Source organism: Rhipicephalus sanguineus, chromosome 2, assembly GCF_013339695.2.
Source record: "Rhipicephalus sanguineus isolate Rsan-2018 chromosome 2, BIME_Rsan_1.4, whole genome shotgun sequence".
Lineage (NCBI taxonomy): Eukaryota > Metazoa > Arthropoda > Arachnida > Ixodida > Ixodidae > Rhipicephalus > Rhipicephalus sanguineus.
This window is the reverse complement of record NC_051177.1, coordinates 152365392-152386411: the sequence shown is the minus strand read 5'-3', so window position 1 is coordinate 152386411 and position 21020 is coordinate 152365392. Positions and strand designations below refer to the sequence as shown.

General features: G+C 46.4%; 1 protein-coding gene across 1 annotated transcript; it reads left to right on the top strand.

The window, feature by feature from the left end:
- The first annotated feature begins 2098 nt into the window (after positions 1-2098).
- Positions 2099-9802, top strand: LOC119381985 (apical endosomal glycoprotein). Its single transcript, XM_037649731.2, has 4 exons — positions 2099-2181; positions 7295-7420; positions 8464-8611; positions 9682-9802. The coding sequence occupies exons 1-4, from the start codon at positions 2118-2120 to the stop codon at positions 9800-9802; spliced, it is 459 nt and encodes a 152-aa protein (XP_037505659.2). The 5' UTR covers positions 2099-2117.
- Positions 9803-21020: the final 11218 nt, after the last annotated feature.

Sequence of the window (21020 nt, the reverse complement as noted above, 5' to 3'; positions counted from 1 at the left end):
CCGTGCTTAGTAAGGTGGGAATGCTTGAGGTCCGTGTACTTGGATTTAGGAGCCCGTTAAGGAACCCCAGATGGTCCAAATATACGGAGACCTCCACAAATGCGTCCTTCATAATGATATCTTGGTTTCGGGACGCGAAACACCAACAATAAATATTTATTATAATAATGTGGGAAATTGGCCTACTTGTGTTTCTATCGTAACGCAATAATAACACGAAGAAAACGGACACTCGAGCGCATGCGCGCTCCCTTTCTTGTTTTCATGTCTTCGTGTATCTGCGCAAAGTATTGCGCTACTATAACGTCGGTCGTACTGCTCAGATGTTGGGGTGCCGCGCTACAACTGATGTGTTGTAGCCACAGCCACCTCCGTTTACGTGCATGCGTGCGGGAGTGCGCGTGTGTGTATGCGCGTCAAGAAGCTAGAGGGTGGATGTTAAGAGCGTATTGGTTGTCTCCTCTATGTACAGTACTGTACACCATTAAACTGGCTCTTCAATCCTGGATTTAAGCGGTGTTATCTTACGCGGGGCCAATGAGGATATGCCACTGCGCATGCGCGACGCGGACTTCGCGGCCTCGCCTATAGCTGGCGCAGCGTGTCTCGAGAGAAGCATGAAGATAATAATAATAATAATAATAATAATAATAATAATAATAATAATAATAATAATAATAATAATAATAATAATAATAATAATAATAATAATATCTGGGGTTTTACGTTTAGAAGCAGTGACCAGAAGCCCCGCTGGAGTGCAGACATCATATATGATATTTTAGCTACTCGCATATATTTATGTTCAATTTAAAGACTCTGTTTCCTGGTGACCATGTCACCTTGCACTATCCTTCGTGGGCTTTCTGGTTGTGCGTGTGTGCCCGGGGCACGTATTTGTCGTTTACAGCAAAGCACTCTCTTCGCTTGCACAAGAGAACTCGCAGAACGTTTCATGTCGGACATCATAGATGTACGATATTATCTTCCACAGTCTCGATGTATGGTCTGGCGCCGACCGTCTGTTTGGCACGATCACTCGTCACAGCCACCAATGGGACCACGTGGTCGTCGACTTCAAAAGGCCCGAGGGTAAATTCAAGGTACGCGTGTATGTCTCTGAATTTTTTGGTTGTTTGGGCAGTCGAAGAGAAAGTTTCTAGATTTTACAATGTACACTGACAGAATAGATCGAGTAAAAAGGGCGTCTTTTCGTCCCACAACAATAATCGTCATCTGGCGTGCTTGCGTTTACTTTCTCGAAAACTCGGCACTAGCTACTTTCCTGCCAAGAATGCCATGTCACGCCGACAGCGCACATGGCGTTCGTGACCAGAAAGTGCCGGGCGCGCGGCGATAACGCAAGGAAAGGAAGACAAAATAAATGGCGATTACTGTTGTGGGACAAAAAGACGCGCTTTTTACGCCATCTATTCTGTGAGTGTATACAAGTTTAAATCCTGGAATAGTCGTCGTCATATGCGAATGCGGGTTGCGGTGTTCTATTCACATCTCTAACGTGTGTCTATGTGTTTTCTTCTGGTTACGCTTCTGGTTTACGCTAGACTTTATGTTTTATTCGCACTTGCCCTCTCCGTAGGTAGGCCGGACAGTATACATGTTGCGTGCTTAGGCCTAAATGGCTACGCTTCCGTACTATTACTGCAACAATTTATTACGTGTTTATTATTTTATTTGAATTTCAGTATTCGTTTTCATCGAAAAGGCACTGAGGAAGAAACTATGTAACTTCCATGCAGTGAGAACGCGACCTTTATTGCCTTATAAGTGAAACCCACTATTTCTTCTTTTCCATGCATAACGTCAGCCGAATACTTGACGGGTGCTGAAATGGCACACTCGGGATTTCTATGTTCGTTTTTTGTGTGTGTGTGTGTGAGCGACATCTTGCGCAGCGGCAGAACGTAGCATACACTACAGTGGCACTGATCAAAAACGTAAATGTAGAAAATTTACACTTTATTCTCTTTAGTTTATGTTCAATAAAATGGGCAAACTTCCTTCGATTGCATTCTTTACGCACGCTACAGTTCATTCCAATTGCGGCAACATCTCTCTTTCTGCCATTTACATTTCAGCTTCGGCTATCGTTTTACATGAAAGCGGGCCTAGTTGCTCTGGATGATATACGCGTCGACACTGGGTCATGCCCACAAAGAGGTAAGCAGAGAGGTGTTATTGTCCTTCGGTAATATTTTATGTTTCTGAAAGTATTTGACGTAAATGAGACAACAAAAAGCTTGAACACCCAGCTAATTTTACCGCCATGAACACTGTTTTCTTAATACCAGCGGCTTTATGTTGCCATGTTTTGCGAAAGGAAGTGCTGATGTGAAAAAGCATTTCACGAAAGGAGAAATAGATGAAAAGGAAACGCAGGGATAAATTTCCGGAAAGTTCACAGGAAGAGTGACGATGTGCTCGATATTTTTCGATATAGTGGCTCAAGAATGGACGCTGAGGGATGACGTTCTCGGTGCCACAGCATTTAAGCGGGTTGTCATTACCGGTGAAGTCCTGCCACACAGAGACCAACTGCATTTGCCCGTTATGGAAGCTCGAGCACAATGCACAAGGCCCGATCGAATAGATTGGAGTTGAGAGGGAATGACTCGTCGGGCATGCGAAATGAAAACTCAGGTGTTTCTCTTTGCGTTTGGGTTTGCGATGTATTATTGCGGCAAGGTGATCTGTGGATTATTCCATGACCACAACAAATTACGCAATGCTACAAGTTTATTCAGGCTCCTTTCTAAACTCATAGCTCAGTGTAGGTGAATTCGGGTAGCCGGTGAACCGCGCTGCTTCACTGAAGGTAATTAAAATAAGCAACTAGGGAAAGTATATCGCAATGAATTCGGGGGCGTACACGAGACGTCAAAACAACGCGGAACTTTGGATGGACACTAATGCTGATTTGGTTCACACGTGGAAACTGGAGATATTCTGAGGATATTGTGGTGAAGCATAGACGAGAACCGAGAACGTGTGTTCACTAATTGAGTGAGGTGCTTTGACGTTACGTGCTCACGAATCCCTGGGCCCGGGCGGCTGCACCTATGTTTAGACCTATGAAGATGCACTTCAGAAAATTCACGAGGTTCCTGATGCATTCGCCTAAGACGAGACGAGGGCGAGGGCCATCTGCTTCCTCTTTTCCGTCTCAGTCTATCGTAGCGATCACCCTTTCCGCGCGAAAGCTTTGTGCGCTTCACGGGGTTCCACAGCGCTTCCGGAATCGACCCACCTTTGACCAAACGACCATGTCTTGGGATGAAATCATGTGACGTCACAAATTGTGCCGACGTGGGACGTTATGACAATAGTATATGCTGACCGTACTACGTGATAATTTTTAGGATCACTCCTGTTGGCGACGGTGGTCAGTTTTCGCATTTGTTCAGGGATCCAAGGATTTTGCCTTAGTAAATTCTTTCGCCAAAGCGTGGCTCAGCTCTGTGTCATCAGTTGCTGCTTAAAATTCCGGTCACTGGCCACTTACAGTTTTTGTTCGGCAAAAGCTGAGAATCTGCAAACGCTAGAAGTATGCGGAGTGAATAAAGATGAGAACCATCCCCTATAAGCGTAACTACGGGAGAGAGAGAGAATAAGCATTTTTATTCCTGTGTTATTTAAATAGCGCCTTCGGGGTGGTCTTCCCACTTTCAGGAAACCATAGGCGTTTGCCACGCCGAGGGCGCTCGCTAGCAGCTGGCGCTGATCATTGAGGGTAGGGCCGGCTAGGGCTAACTTCTAAAACTCAGATGTGTTGTATGGATTTGGTCGACTGAGATGTGATTCTGTACAGCCCCTACCCATATAGTAAATGGTGCCCTGTGCTTCACAAAAGTCGCAAAGTGGGGAGGATATGTAGAGGGTGAAGCAGTAGTTTTTAGAGATCTGGGGGAAAACTGTTGTTTCAAATGGTCGTAGGATGCGCTCTTGACCTTCATTTAGGATTGTACGCGGGACTGGGAAAATTGTACGTTGCAACCTATAGCGCATTATTTCCTGGTAAGAAACGAGAAGATGATGGTGCCAGGGCTATTACTTTGCTGCAGGGGCTCGGTTAGTGAAACTTGGAAACGTGAGATCTGTCATCTTGTTGGCTGGATGTCACGGTGCGCTGGTGTCCACAGATCTTTTCACGTCTTCTAGAAGTGGGGAGGGGGCTCTAGATTATTTACCAGGAGGTTCGGTGAATTCTGCCGTAAAAGTTATTGCGGCATGTTAGTTGAGCGCCCGTTATGAACGTGTCTGCGGTCGTCCGTGTGTTTGCCAGGCCCATGGCCACTTCCTCTGGGACGAAAGGGTCAGTCACTAGGGATACAGACGCTTTCCAGATGTCCGTGGCTTACGACGACGGTGGATGTGGAGGCTCTCTTAACGGTGTAAGCGACGAGTGCATCGTCGACGTACTGTCTGGCGATGGTTTTCGCCGGCGGAGCCCTTCTTCCTTCATTGTAAACGGGGATGTATGTTTCTTGGTAGCGCTTCAACAACCATATGGTTCTGAAACCACTTGGGTAAAAAGGATTGTCAGTTTGCTGTTGCTGCTGCAGTGTTGCGTTAATGCCCAGTCTGCCGAGAATGGTTCGCCCCGTTGTCGTACGTGCTAGAAAGTCGAACCCGTAGATCGTTCAGGTGAGCCCCTACGAGCTTTTCGGTAGGGTAGTGGAGCCCTAGCTTCAGTAGCTTGTCAGCAGATAGACTGTTTTGCGCGTCCACGGCTGGATTGTGGGCCTTGCTTTAGAGGGTGTCAATTTTCTTGACGTCAGTGCGAGTCATGCGTGTGCACGGCGCCGAGTAAGTGACTCAGGAGAAAATGGACACATGCATGAAGAAGCAGCGTGTCCGGCTCCCTCATGTGTCTTGTATGAATTTTCGGAGCACGTGCGTGGCTTCCTGCATCATTGACATTATCTCGTTTATAAGGATGGTTTCAGTTCTGTTTGACTAGAAGTGCATTCCAAGCACCATAAATACTTAGAATAGTAATGATATCTTCAGGGGCAAAGTTACTGCAGCAGAGAAGCAGATTCTGGCACTGGTCGGATAGCGAGAGTTGATGCGTTGTGTACCAATGCGCTGAAGTGACTCCACCCACCGATTGCCTTGGACAGGAACACGATGTCGCAGCTTGACACGTCCCCAATCATAAGAGTTGCAGCCCGGAACGTATCGAGGGTGATTCATGGGGTTACAGAAAAAAATCGAGAAAAAAAACGGGCGGGACGAAGAAAGGTGACAAAAACAAGCGCTGTCTCTCAAGTGGCGATTTATGGATCTGTTTAAATAATCTGCATGTTCTAATTATTCGCCAGTTGTGTGTCCGCGGTACAGGGTACACCTAAAGGCAAAAGCTTTAGGTGTACCGTTGCGTAGCCCCTTGGGCTAAACACTTCAAACGAATGAACACGAAAACCTACGTGATATCTACGCCACTAATGACATCTTTTTAAATTACTGTGCCGTAATCAAGATGTAAAGTTGTGACACCACCATGTGATATCATAATAGTATCATCAATCGTGTATATTTGTGACGCCATCATATAACGGCACACTATAACGCTATCATGTGCCATCGTTGCTTGGACCAAGAAAAAGAGAGAGATGAAGAAGAAGGCCGAGAAGTTAGCCAGATGTTAGCATCCGGGTTGCTACCCTGCAATGGGGTGGGGAAATAGCGGCAAGAAAACGGATGTAGAGAGAGAGAAAAAAACGCACGCACAGACACAGAATAAAAACAAGAACACACACAGGAAGGACTTTTGTTAACAGTCGTTCGGAAAGGCTGGTCGATCGCAAAAAACGCAGTAGCGCTTGCAGGGCCTTCTTCTGCGACGTTGCGTCTTGTGGAAGTCGTAAATTTGTTTCCTCCGACAAAGGTCCGTCGTCCAACTTGTTGAGCGCGTTGCAAAGGGATAGTCGCTGCGCACTATACGTAGTCGCAAAAGATACGTCCAATTGTTCCTTCATTGGCACAGTGGTCACAGGCTGCGGTGATGGCCATCCCAATGCGGAAAGCATAGGCGTTGGTAAACGCAACGCCCAACCCCAGCCTACATTAGAGGGTCGCGTCTACTCGGCGATGCCTTGATATGACTTGAATACTTAAGGTAGGGTCAAATGACTACAATCGGGCTTGCTTGAAGTGCGGCTCATTGCATTGTGACGTGGTGCGTTGGCGAGCAAGCAACGGAGCTTCCCTGCAGCGTCGGTCCTAGAAAGCAGTAGGAGTAGTTCATGGTCCTCTGCGTGGGCTAAGCGGGCAGCTTCATTGGCCCGCTCTTTGCCGATGATTCCGCAGTGACTGGGTAACCACTGAAAAGTGATATGATATCCTTTCTCGTTTAGGTAGTGTATAACATCTGCTGTCTCTAGTACCAGCTGTTCTTGTGGACCGCGGCGTAATACTGACGGTAGATACTGAAGTGCCGCCTTCGAGTCGCATAAAATAGTCTACTAGTGTGTCGGTTGGTCAACGACGAATTGTAACGCGGTACGAAGGGCTGCCAGTTCTGCTGTCGTCGATGTTGTTGCGTGAGACGTCTTGAATTTCATCGTCGCAACCAACCTTCGTATCATGACTAGTCCGGTTGAGCTGTTCGGCAGGGCAGATCTGTCAGTGTCCAAGGTGACCCCAGAGGTACTAGTGCAGAACCAAGTGAAGTTCAGGAAGCCTCAGAGAAGAGGGAGAATGCAGTCGGCTGAGAACGTGAAAGAAATTCAATGCCTGTCCCTCACACCGGGGCTCGTTATGTTTTGCAAGAATTCTGGTCCACGATTGCAGAACATTTCGCATTTCCAATTGTGCAGTATGCTTTCGCCTTCAATTGTTAGAGAATGAAACATGCTTCCCATTGTTTTATCATGTTTCAGTGCACAAATAACCACTGCTGAATGGAAGTACAAATATTTTTTACGCTCCTAAACGTCTTGGTATGCACATTACTCTAAGTGATAGCTGCTTGGCCATCTTACGATTGAATTTGCCCTGGTTGAGCTTCTGCCCTGCAATGCTTCGTGTTATTAGTCTTTCCCAAATGACACATTGGATATCAGGTTAAATGTATTTTATGCACTAACGTATGCGAACGTTATAAAATATGAAGAAGAATGTAGCTGCGTTAATTCCATATAGAGTTAACTACGAGCATGAAAAGACAGTACACGGTTTATCGAAACGCTGTCGTGCGACTATATTTGTTCTTAAACTTTACATTGGCTACATATCTTATCGTGGGCTTGCATTATGCCTCCTCGTGAAGACTTTTGCTCCTGGGAAGTTGGATCGCCGTGCCAGGTGATACCAGGTCCAAACAGCTACGACACCTGGGAAATTCGGCGCGCCATGCATGTCTGCTTTGCAGACCACACGATCAAGGACATGACAGGTAAGTACACAAGGACAATGCCCCTTGTTTGCTTACCTAGTTGGGGCTGCTGAACCACAAGTTCTTTTTTTCTTTGTGCTTGCATTGTGCTTCCCCGTCAACGCTTGCACTTCCTGCCGCCGTCAAGTAGGTTCAACTCTGCACAACAGTTGCTCGTAGTGAGTCCAGCCGACAAGACTACCGCAAAAAACGTGGCACTAGGTACAGGAAATGTACCATGGGCGTAGTCTAAGCAATGCCTCGTAGGTGCGGTAGTCTTGCATCGCACAAGCACAAACACTATGAAACACTTGTGTGTAAGAGAACATTACGACGGCCTTTTCCGAACACATCATAAAAACAGTGTGTCTCACTGAAAACATGCGGCATCTTTACAAACGCATTACGTGTTATTTTAGTGGTTTTGACAGATATAGGCAACGCATTATGTGTTACTTTTGTCACACCATGTAGCAACCAGGCGTACTGGAAATACTGGAGTTGCACTAGAGAGATGTACGATAAGCAACGATAACGCAAATTTTATTGCCGCTATGATCTTCCTTTTTTTTTCGTTCGGGAACACATGCGCACAGAGCCTAAAGAAAACGCAGCCGTAGATTTTCTATAACTACGGCAGCTAATATCGTTGACGGACTTATTGAGGCCTAAGCCTCATAAGCCCCTTTGTGAGCGAAAAGCGTGCGAAATGCGTGCGTGGGCTGGTCGTCTGCAATAGCAAGGACCATTTATGTAAAGACCTAATAGAATATATTATATATGATAAAACACATCTCAAAAGATATCTTGGAAACAAAAAGTAAACGAAGTTCGATTTGGTCTTATCCTTCTGAAGACGCGCACAGTTACATAAAGAATGAATAACCTTTCATCCTTTTATAACTTTCTTTTATAACATTTTTGCGCTGGACAGTCGACAAACAAAGTCGCTTTTGCTGCCGTGTCATTACTGGGCTCATGCTATCAAAATTTCAGGGATAGTCCAGCTGTTCATGTATAGAGCAATTGATAATTCATGCATTGAGTATTCACTGTCATTGCAGGACGGTACTTGTACCTAAACACGACAGCAGTCGACTCGCACCACCCTGTCTCCAGGGTGTTCATGCAAAGACGTCCACCCACCGATGCCACTTGCGTTACTTTCTGGTATAGCGGCTACGGGGTCATTAACCGACTGAATGTGTACAGGTTAGTGCATTTATACTCACAGGTATCCGTACATCTATTTTTGAAGGTAACTGATGTAAACGTTTTATTTTCAAGGCGAAAGCCTCAGCAAACGCGAAAGGTGACCGTCAGTGTCGACGCCAACGCGAGTGAAGCAAAAAATCATATCATGTGATGACATCACCTGGATGTCACGTAACGCGAAGTGATATGATGGCGTCGTCACATTACATGGTCGCTTGCTCAAAGTTGGGCCGATCCCGGAGGCACCGCAAAACCAAGTCCGTGTTATGTGCAGAGAGCTTCCAAAGCCTCCTATCCCGGATGCCGTGCAAAATCACATTGGGTGCAGAAAGCTCTCGGGGAAGAGGAGGGGTAGGGGTTGTATGAGATCACTACAATCGACACAGGAGAAAAGTACGAAGATGGCTGTGGTTTTCGAGTCGTCTTAGCCAAATGAACAACGGACTGTGCGACCTTTTTTTTACGTTTGAGTATATGTAAGCGCGCAATACAAAAACGACGCGAGTTTGTGGTTGAGTATAAGGGGAAAAACTGCATAAAGGCAGCTTGAGGAAATCTTCCATCCCTAAAAAGAAATGACATTGGACTTATGTGTATGCGAGGATGATGGTTGTGATGATCGCTGAAGGCGAGGCACCTCTTTATGTTTTACATTTTAGGCCAAGAAATACGGCAACATTCAGTGGACTACGCCTTGATAGTGAGAGGAAATCAACTATTCCAGGCAAAACCGCGCTGTAACTCTCTAAACGCAAGGTGTAAACATAAAAGGCAGTACACCGAAAATGTGGTAGTGTAGGGCTACGGATTAATGTCTACTATCGGAGGTTACTTAACGTGTGTATAAATCTATCCAAACGAACACTTGTTGAAAGTTAGCCCTGAAATTGGGCATAGAGCCTTCACGACGCCACTTTGAGGTCTCATTAAATAAGTGTTCTTTCCCTACAGTTTCACAATGTAGGTGGCCGTTTACTTGACATTCCTGTGAGCAAAACTCATCTTTTCACGTCTTAATTAGCGATACTGCATGCATCTTACGCCGTTTTTATGCTTTGCTCCTGCAGATTTACAACAGAGAGAGCGCTAAGTGATCCGTTGGTGTCCGTGTATTCACATTCGCAAAACTGCCAGTGGAGGGCACGCACCGTGACCATCACTTCAAGCACAGAATGGAACGTGGGTTAAAGTTTTTTTTAGTTGTTTTATACAAGAAAACTGCCTAAACTTGACCATGACCAATCGCGTATCAAACTCTCGTGATTGTATCTGGGCGCGAGAAAGCCCAGAAGTTCAAGCATAAATTGCCTCCTTGCTCCTCAGCGAGAGGCGTTTTGAGGAAAGGTCCTGGTCCCACGATCAAATGTCCCTATTCAGAACTCATCATTGGCAACCAGAGTTATTGAATCATAAAAAAGCGAAACTCTGCATTTGCTTTACCGACGGGAACCTTGTATGAGTATTGGCTGCTATTAGTTATAACATACCTGCACTTTCGTAGCAGCGTTGGAGTAAATTGTTCGTGCGATGTAGAATACAAATACCTTTTAAAGCTATCGCCAAGCCTGTTTTATATATTTATATGTGACTTTATTTTTTGTTTTTTTTTTACAGCTTGTCTTTGAAGGTTTGGCAGTAGGGGCATTCGACTCACAGTCTGGAATTATGTTAGACGACGTTGAGTTTGCTGACGGATATTGTCCACCAATCGGTAAGATGACCAGTTATAATTCAAGCTTTATAAAAGCCATTTTACGGGGTAATCCTGCACTTAAGCTTATCTTAAACCGCCCTTGGTCAATATTAGCACGTCGTGAGCAATGATATGTTGATATGTGAACATACCTTCTTACCTAAAAACATAAATTGTCGGTACCTGTATCATACGATGTACCACTGATTGGGGGACATGTGGTGGCGCGGCGTAATTCTCCTTTCAACACTGTATTTTGTTACCATGATAGCGTAGCGTCTTAGCAGTCTACGTGTAAATCTCCAGGATAACAAGCTTTGCGAATGCCTCACTACACTTGTTCTCGAAATGCCGCATCTACTTCGTGTGAACACCCTTGCGTCCAATTGTCAAAAACTGGCAACTTCGTAAATTTTTGTGCTTGCACTACCGTATACCACAAAAGAAACAAAAGCGCGTTGTCACGTTACGTTGACGACGGACTTGAGCAGGTGCAACCCATATGCTGCTGCAAAGCACAAGAAAGTGACGCGCACATCTATTCGCGGACCCTAATATTGGACTTACAAGCACAGTAAACCACCAGAAAAGTTAACGTTCTGAAAAGGTTTCTTCAGAGAGAGACATCCAATTTCTTGGGAAGATGCACACCAGGACTGTTACGTTTTCTTCCACTTATAACGGCTTCTCTTGCTCTGCTGTTAATGTGCTCCGTCTTCTACATTGTCTTTTTCAAGAATATTGCACATTCGAGGACGAATGCCTGCTCTGGGAGGTTGACAAAAAAGGTAAGTTCGAAGTCAAACGAAAACCCAATTTAACGCCTTCAAACAATGCTACGTTCTGTAATAGTAAGGATTTCATGGAGCACTCTGTGTGTTCTATGAAGGTTGCAGTTCATGCGGTATTTTACCAATAAAAATTAATACCACAGTCGCACAATTACGATTCTAGAGCTGTTCATATAAAGTGTTCACTCAAGTAATAAATACATTTCAAAAACTTCAGCTATTCTGAGAGTCGGTTGCAATCTAAGAATAAATGTATGCTCTGCCCGCAGCGGCCGCTGTCCCACACAGAGAAAATTTGCATAGATGCCATACCCAATCGCATTCGCTCATTTCAGTCACGTCAAGCACCCTTTGGAGTAATTCATGTGGGTGATATTTTTAATACACACTCATGTTTGTTTCGCTGGTTCCCGGTTGAAAACTTGATTTTCATATGAAGTTTAAGCAAAGATTCGGACATCAATGCTCAGTCAAAGGTTGTATCTTATGCTAGGGAGACAAAATTTCTTTTCGCATCGTGCGTGGCATTTACATAAGTAGCGAGAAAGTACTTACGGTTAGAACGAAACCAGCTAGCACCACTGCCTTGCACAGGTGAATGACAGGCGCGCCGCAGATCTGCGTACGGAGCTTGGACCTAATCTTAGGTTGTAACCGACTAGGCATAAAATCTTCTCCCTCTACAAAGTTAAAAAATTTTCTATGAAGTACCAAAGGATAAAGAAAAATCAGCTTTGTCGCAAGGACAAAGAAATGAATGCGATACCAACAAATTGAAATCTTATAAAACGTAAGGCTAGAAGCTGACTTTTTTGCCTCCAATTTCGTATACCTCAACAAATCACTGGCTTAAGGGAATACGGCCGCTCCAGTGAATTAAGCAGTTTTCTTGCTGTCTGTCCTCTCAACGGGATATAAGAGGTGATCTCACAGTCTTATAGTCCCTGTGTGTTTTGCGCGAGTAAGTTAAGGATGAATTTGTTCCAACTAGGCCGAATTGCAGTTTGCATCACAGCAAGTTTACGAACCATTTCCCGTGTCTGTCGAGGTAGCGCGCGCGCCAGGGCTCGCGACCGCGCTCTTATGAGCAAAGTTCGCAGTTGGTCCTCGAGCGATGTCACACCCCTCACCTCACCGCCCGGAGCCACACCACGCTCCCCTGCCCGACGAAAGACGAAAGGGGCGACTCCTCTCTGCTTGGGGAGCCATATACTGCAGGCCTCGCATGAGGCGTGATGTTATCGCATGCGCCCTTTGTGTGAGGGAGGTGGCCGGCTCGTTTCATCGCTGCTTCAGCCGTGTTCATCCCCAGCGCTGACGTGCCTTTGCTCGCGCGTAAAAAATACGATGCGCGGAGCGATGTCATCGATTTGGACTTTATACGGAACATGACGGCGACGGCGACGGTGACAGCAAAAAGCCGTCTAGAGTGTCAATATAACTGCTATCACAATGACACTTTATTACAACACATGAAACTGCGGATGTTGATTCACAGTTACGGTGCGATAGCACTAGAACAAAAATTTATACAAAGCGCTAAGCACTGTACAATTTGCACATTTTCACACAAATGTCTAAGCCCACTGGATGTCACAACACATGCTCCGAGAGCTAATATAACTAAGGAGTCATGAGTTAGTAGTATAGGTGTGAAGACAATGATATTACTATCAAGCATTTAACCGGACAACAGACATGATAATCCCACAATCAATTATAAAGGCCGTTTCGTTGGCGGAATACGCAGCAGAAGAGAACATGCTTTTTCTTTTACTAGCATATAAGAGATCTGAACAAAATTACGTGTTTTCGCATGTTACGGCGCTTTCATTGCCTCTCGCACGCAACTCCGCATCTCGCATGCAACGCAACAAAGAAAGCTAGCTGGCAGTTCTGTTTGAGATGTTCTAATGCCCGGCAATATGCAAGGATTTTTATTGCGATAGCAGTTATATGAACACTGCTGGTGCATTTTGCTGTCGCCGTTAGGTTCCGCTGACATCGCGCCGCTCGTCGTATGTTCTGAGTGCGAGTGAAGGCGTGCGAAGACAGCCGACGATCGCGGCTCGAGCGGAGAAAAATACGCCGGCCGTCTTTCGCAGCGCGAAAGGCATATAAGCGGAGGGGGAGGGGGTGGCTGCGTGGCTTCGACAAATACCGCGTACTTTGACCATCCAGGCACATCTGAGAGAGTTCAGCAGACGGCTCACTTCTTTCCACATGCTGTGTTATACTGTATCTGCGTTGAAGCAATGAGCCGCACGAGGCGCACTTCGGTCGCTGCAGCGGCGGCGTCTTTCTCCCCAGCGTTGTGTTGAGTTGCGCCAGGCCGGACGCTAAAGGAGTGAAGTGCTAGTGTTGCTTTGTATGACATTCCAATTAGTTGCTATCGTATTCATTGCTTCAGCCTCGCGGTGGGATATAAACTATGCTTCGCTTCATACCAGGATTATTTAGAGTTCAGCAGACGGCTCACTTCTTTCCACATGCTGTGTTATACTGTATCTGCGTTGAAGCAATGAGCCGCACGAGGCGCACTTCGGTCGCTGCAGCGGCGGCGTCTTTCTCCCCAGCGTTGTGTTGAGTTGCGCCAGGCCGGACGCTAAAGGAGTGAAGTGCTAGTGTTGCTTTGTATGACATTCCAATTAGTTGCTATCGTATTCATTGCTTCAGCCTCGCGGTGGGATATAAACTATGCTTCGCTTCATACCAGGATTATTTAGAAGTCAAAACTCTGGTACATTCCTTTGGCAATCGTTCCGGCCTTTTCAATGAGAAGTTCCAGTGGATCCCACAAATCTGCGAGAACAGTGTTCAGAGAACCCTCACTAAATATTGCGCAAATGTGTACGGGCGTTTGATGAATGTGCGGCCCGCCTATATAAACATGACCTAAACACGTAAGAGATGTGCGCACAGCGCATGTTTAAGTTGGGCATGCGTATGTTCATGCACAACGCTATCACCATTCAGAAGAGAAGTTTCGTTCACGTAAGGCACAGGTGCAAACCTCAGTGTTTCCAAGTGGCGGCCGTAGATCTACGGCCACCAAGGCAATTTGCTTGGGAAAATTTCACGGTTGTCCTGTCGCGACTATTGGAGGTGCAACACATTGCACTTTTAGACGTTGGCACCAGGGAGTCAACCGTGAGAGGTCAGCGTCGCCCAGCAAAGACATTTTTGTGAAGCTCCGCTGTCACTGTCTTTCCTCGTTACGTAGGCAGGCGGTGAAGTGTCAGATGAAAAGCATTGGTGCAGTCTTAATCTTGCTGTTGTCGCTGCTATCGAAGCCTGAGATCGCTGACCAGTGCGCATACTGAACGAAGCTCAACAAATGCTCTAATTAGCTCATGGGTAGCAGAGAGGACTCAAATGAATACCAGCCAGCGTGGTATTCACTTTCTCACACTGTACTATTGTGAGAAAATGCCTGCAAACTAGCGCTTCGAATTACGCACTCGCTAGAAACATGTTAGCGGGCGGCGGTCCGCAATGCACAATATCTGGGGACGCTTTCGGTCACGTAGGCGGATACACCGTTGCGGATCTATGGCTGCAACAAATTTTCTTTTAAAAATGAAGGCTCAAATGGAGACTCCGATCGTCGTGCGAGGGCTTGTATCGGAACCACACTTGCTGTAAAACCCATTGCACCCACTCCACTCAACTATCCATATTAATCGCTGACGTATCCAGGGGGAGAGGGCGGGATGGGGGGGGGATTGAAACATCCGCCAAAAATTTTTACTTTTGCACGTATACTTATACACGCACATATAAAAGCGCACGCACGAACATACATAAAGTATGGCCTCCCCCTCCCCTGCTGCCTACGCCTCTGATAAGAATGCTTCATTTCTGTTGTGTTCTTTAAAATTCTGTGGTGTTGTGAACTGCTCAATAGATTCATTGTACTTTTAATAGATTCTACGCCATCGAATGCGGCATTTGAAGTGGAGCGGGCGGGATCCTTTAGCGAGCTGCGCCGAGACCATACGACGCAGAATGAAGACGGTGAGTTCTCTCCCAAGTTATGACGTGGTCTAGTTGGAGACCTGCAATTTTTGAGCAAGTAGAAATTTATAGCTGTATCCATGCATTACCAAGTGTTCGGAAATAAAAGATACAGAGGCTGTAGATAGCTTGAAGGGTCCGGGCAATGTGTGTGTTGTACTACAAGAGGGAAAGTCGAGCTAGTTGGTACATATTCACCTTGAGAACCTTTCTGCGCAAACTAAGACAGGGACACAGAGGAAGGAAACAACACCAGTACCACAAATTTGCCACACTGATACGAAATATAGAGGACTCAGAAGTCACCAAGACAGCAGTCACCAGGTGGCCCGCCTGTAGACAAATATGTTCAAGGCACTGCTGCGACAGAAATTATATTGAGGCTGCAAGAAAAACATAAAATAAATGCCTCAGTAGTCTACGCACCGTGCAGATTATTTTTTGTATATCAACCACCACGGGCGGCATCAAGTAACATTGTACAAAGTCGTACTTACGCCATTAAGATTATGTCTCACGAAAAGGACTCTCTTACTTACTAACCAATCTATGCACTTGCGCCATGCCCACTGAACAGAAAGAGGTTTGTAGTAGGAAACAAGTCACAAGAAACTTTTTTTTTGTGGTATGAAAATGTTATCAATGAAAGTAGATTATTGCGGCGCTTTAGCGGTCGCAAAGAACCTCGTTACAGTAAATGCATATATGTAGTGATTATTTTCAAATGTATTCCGAGTGAGCAAAAACCAACGGCCTAGTGCTGAGGGGCGCATTGCACAGCCACGGACAGTCCGGGCTTGGGGAAGCAATGTCGCCGCCCTGCCCTTTCTGTCGCCTACTCGACGAAGTGCACTATGAAACTGATCGAGCGGCAAGTTTATGCGAATAAAGTCACCTTCCTTCTAAACTCATCCTCGTAGTTCTCCCTTGCACGCCCAGCTTACGCACCTCGATCGCAGTTTAATGGTTACCGTATTACAGGGAAAGCCACAGTGACGCCGACATTGACATTGAAACCGACCGCATTGTTTCCCTTGCACCCGAACAAAATGTAATTTCGCTTCGATAATAACACCAAGTTGCGTGAATTCGCTCGGCCTTCACTAATGCACATATCTTTGAGAAAGGGCCAGAAAACGCAGAGAAAGAAAGTAACCTATTGTTAATGCGAGAAGAGAAGATGGGTCAATGCGATGTTGAGAACTTCATTCAAAATGAGACTAAACAAACAAAACAGGGCCTCTTTCAACGCATCGCGTCATGTGGTGAGAGAGAGAGAGAATTCATTAGGAGGCAGAGCAGTCGGCCTGAGCTGTACGCTCTGGCCTACTACTATGCACAGGGGAGAAGTGAAAGGGAAAATAACGAATGATGAAGAATGTTGACCGGGATGGGAAGTTGTGTTGAGAACGTGGTGCAATATAACAAAAACACCGACCAAGGTAAAATAAACAAACATTAAAAAAGATGGCGTTTCGGCTCCCCACACGAGAGCCTTCTTCACAATGACAGAAAACGGTGTAGTGCGCTCTTCTTGACTGTTAATCAAGAACCAACCAGCCCAAATGCGTACCTTATTGCCGCTCTTCTTATGCACGTGTCATCACGTGTTGCAGACACCGCACATAAAAGGGGGGGTGGGGGGGAGTGTCCAGATATTCCTGTTGAGTGTATGCGCAGTAGTCTGAATGGCCGAAGATTCCATCTGCAATCGCGGAAACAACTTTCTTTCCTTGGCAATGATGCAAGCGTTATCCCAGTAGATATCGTGTCCAGTAGACGCAACGTGCTCTGCGAGGGCATTATAAGCCGCTTTCTTGTTCTTGACGTAATTAAAATGTTCCCGGAGCCTTCTTTTGTAGTTTCCTGTTTCGCCAATATACAGGTTGTCGCACAAAACTTGAGCCAAGACTTTGAAGATGAAAGGCACTTCAGAGGCAAATGGAACCAAACCTATACTACTCTCATTAAGCTATAGATACTCAGGCTTTTTTTTATTTTCCCATAAAGCAATTATTTAAATATTTTTAATTACTTAACTTTTTAAATATTTGCTGAAAACCAAAATATGAACACCGAGCTGTAGAGCACTTTTAGAAACCAAGAACTGAATTGTTTCCTGTACGATACGTGTCGCGCTGTTATTTTTCCCGCGTTGTAAAAAAAGCCCGCGAAATTTGAAAAGAAGCCACTTGACGGACCCTGAGCGCACTGCTATAGTGCTGCTCTCAAGCGTGCAACCGGTGAATGAGGTCGTCTGCGGCTGCCACGGGGAAGCGACAGGGTGCTTTGCAAGTGGCCAATGTTTGGGTGTCCGTCTTTCGTTGAATGACGGTGCAAATGCACGCTGCTGGCCGAGGGCTACCGCGGCGATAAAGCGGCCACGACTGCGAGGAAAAAAAGCAGCAGTTTGATTCTGATTAATGCAGATAGGGCGAAACGCGACAGAACGATGAAAGGCCTCGACGGCTGCTGCAATTTCGCCAGTTGGAACAAAAAGAGACCCCACAAAGCGTTTGCGTCGTAGGAACCATTCCTTACGAGTTGTCTTTGTTCAGGCGCTCCTCAGGCACCCGTAACCCTTCATGTTCTGGACAGCAACGTTACATCGTTTTAATCTGTGTAAGCAGCTAACATACCTACTCGAATGAGCAACGAGTGGATATTGCCACGCCCGCTTCTTCTTTTATTTTGATGTGTTCGAGTTTGACCAGCAAGGACGGTTATCAACGCTCGACGCTGGCCCCGAAGCAGTGTTCGAGAAGCTTCACGATTTTGGTAGATCGTTTTGTTAAGATTGCGCGCCGCACGCGAATGTTCCAGCTTTCTCGAGAGATAACGCCGCCATCAGCGATATTGCTGGAAAGTTCCATAGCGCCTGTATAAAAGCCAACGCGCTTGACCGCTTGTCAGTTGATCGACGGACGACGCCCTGTTCGCCGCTATCATTGTACAGCGTGTATTGCTGTAGTGCTAGTTCTCATTTTCCGGCCACAAGTTCGGCCAAATAAACAGTTTCATCCTGCAAACGCCGACTGCTGTCTTCGTTGACGTCACGACCACGTGACATCTGGTGGAGGTGCTGGGTAAGCAACAGTTATGCTCACGAATTTCAGCAACGAGTACAAGCACGTGAGCAAAGGCACGACGGTCGCCTACATCGAAGAAATCGTGAAGCTTCTCGAACACTGCTTCGGGGCCAGCGTCGAGCGTTGATAACCGTCCTTGCTGGTCAAACTCGAACACATCAAAATAAAAGAAGAAGCGGGCGTGGCATTACAAAACGATCTACCAAAATCGTGAAGCTTCTCGAACACTGCTTCGGGGCCAGCGTCGAGCGTTGATAACCGTCCTTGCTGGTCAAACTCGAACACATCAAAATAAAAGAAGAAGCGGGCGTGGAAGAAGCGGGCGTGGAGGTCGTCCCGGACGGAATTACGAACTCCCAGCGACGCCGCGCACGACCTGAAGTCGTCCATGTCGTGCGCCTTAAGCCGTTTTTTGCGCGTTAGCGAACCTGGGGACTCTACTTTTTCCTTTGTTATAGTAATTTATTTGTGTATGCACTTGCTTTTTCCTTTCCATGTTGCAAGCATCGGGACGATGCTTTTTCAGAGGGGGGCAATGCCACGCCCGCTTCTTCTTTTATTTTGATGTGTTCGAGTTTGACCAGCAAGGACGGTTATCAACGCTCGACGCTGGCCCCGAAGCAGTGTTCGAGAAGCTTCACGATTTTGGTAGATCGTCTTGTTAAGATTGCGCGCCGCACGCGAATGTTCCAGCTTTCTCGAGAGATAACGCCGCCATCAGCGATATTGCTGGAAAGTTCCATAGCGCCTGTATAAAAGCCAACGCGCTTGACCGCTTGTCAGTTGATCGACGGACGACGCCCTGTTCGCCGCTATCATTGTACAGCGTGTATTGCTGTAGTGCTAGTTCTCATTTTCCGGCCACAAGTTCGGCCAAATAAACAGTTTCATCCTGCAAACGCCGACTGCTGTCTTCGTTGACGTCACGACCACGTGACAATATGGTTCTTGCCCTAGGTGCATCACGCGGACACAGAAGGCACGCAGTTAAGCTGTTTCAACGCTGGCATCCAGGTACGCGCCAAGCTAAATGACCATTGTGCGTACATATGAAACGCTGAAAGAGAATGGGACATTTACCACGAAACGGCACAAATCTTCAGTTTTGGGCGAGGAAGTGGAGAGGGATGTCCTGTCCAAGTTTTCTGCAGAACCCCAGGCAAGTGTCCGTAGTGTGGGTGCTGGAGCTGGTGTCTCGAAATCTTCGGTGTAGAGAATACTAAAGAAGAGACGACTTCATCCCTACCACGTGCAGCTGACCAAGCATTGGAGCCTCGCGACATCCAGAATCGCACAGACTTTGCAAACTGGATCCTAATCAAGACAGAAGAAGACCCAGACTTTGTTAACAAGGTACCTTGGACCGACGAAGCTAACTTCTCGCGCAATGCTCAAGTGAACATCCACAATGCTCACTATTGGAGTAAAAAGAACACTCACTGGGTTTGGCAGGCGCGTCACCAATATCAGTGGTCTTTCAATGTGTGGTGCGGCATTTACGGTGGTACTATAATCGGATCTGTCTTCTTCGACAGCACACTTACAGGCGAACGATATGTCAACAATATCTTGGATGGACCACTTCAAAATTTTGTATGCGAAGTTCCATTGACTAGGATTAAAGATATCTGGTATCAGCCTGATGCAGCTCCTGCGCACGGAAGCAGCATAGCGTGCAATTGACTGGATGAAGTTTTCCCGCAGCAGTGGATAGGGCGGCACGGGCCCATTGCTTGGCCAGCAAGGTTTCCAGATTTAAACCCCCTTGATTTTTTTTCTTTGGGGGTACGTCAAGACTCAGGTATACCAGGCACAAACCACAACACCAGATTACCTAAAAGAAAAAGTAAGACATGTTTGCAAATCCATTCCGGAAACAAAAGTCTCCTCATTCCGTTCGCCTACCCACCGCCACCCGTGACTAGCTTAACGTCGTCACCTCCTTTTACGCATTTCAAGTTCAAAAGAGACAATAAAGCGATTTTCTTGTATTATTTATCCGTCTTGCACGCTTATCTCGGCAGCGCTCGGCCAGCAGCGTGCATTTGCATCGTGATTCAACGGAAGACGGACGCCCAAACATCGGCCACCTTCAAGGCACTCTGTCGCTTCCCCGTGGCACTCGTAGGTGACATAGTTCACCGGTTACACGCGTGAGAGCAGCACTATAGGAGTGCACTCGCGGTCCCTCACGTGGCTTCTATTCAAATTTCGCGGGCTTTCTTTACAACGCGGAAAAAATAACAGCGCGAGACGCATCGTACAGTAAACAATTCAGTCCGTGGTTTCTAAAAGTGCTCTGCAGCTCATTGTTCATATTTTCGGTTTTAAGCCAATTATTAAAAAGTTAAGTAATTAAGGATAATGAAATCATTAGTTTGGGGGAAAATAAAAAATAGGCTGAGGATCTATAGGTTAGTGAGACTAGTATTCGTTTGGTTCAATTTGTCTCTGAAGTGCCTTTCAATTTCAAATTCTTGGCTCAGCTCACGTTATGTGGGACACCCTGTATACGTGTAGACAACCTGTAACCTGTAGACTGTTCACAGTGTTCGCAACTTACGACAGCGGCATGCGAAGGGTGCGCGTGCGCCAAGAAAATGCACTGTGGATAACCTTTCTTCTTACAAGCCAAACGTCGCCGAGACTGCGGTTCTAAATCTAGGACTCAATTTCAACACAGGCCCTGAAACGGATCGTAAGAAGATAATTCGCGCCGTCGAGAACGCTGTGAGCCTCGTAGAACCTTCGCGTAGAGACGAAGCCCGTGCGCGTGCTGTGTCTCTGCTCTCTTCACTTCGTCATATGTAGCCTTC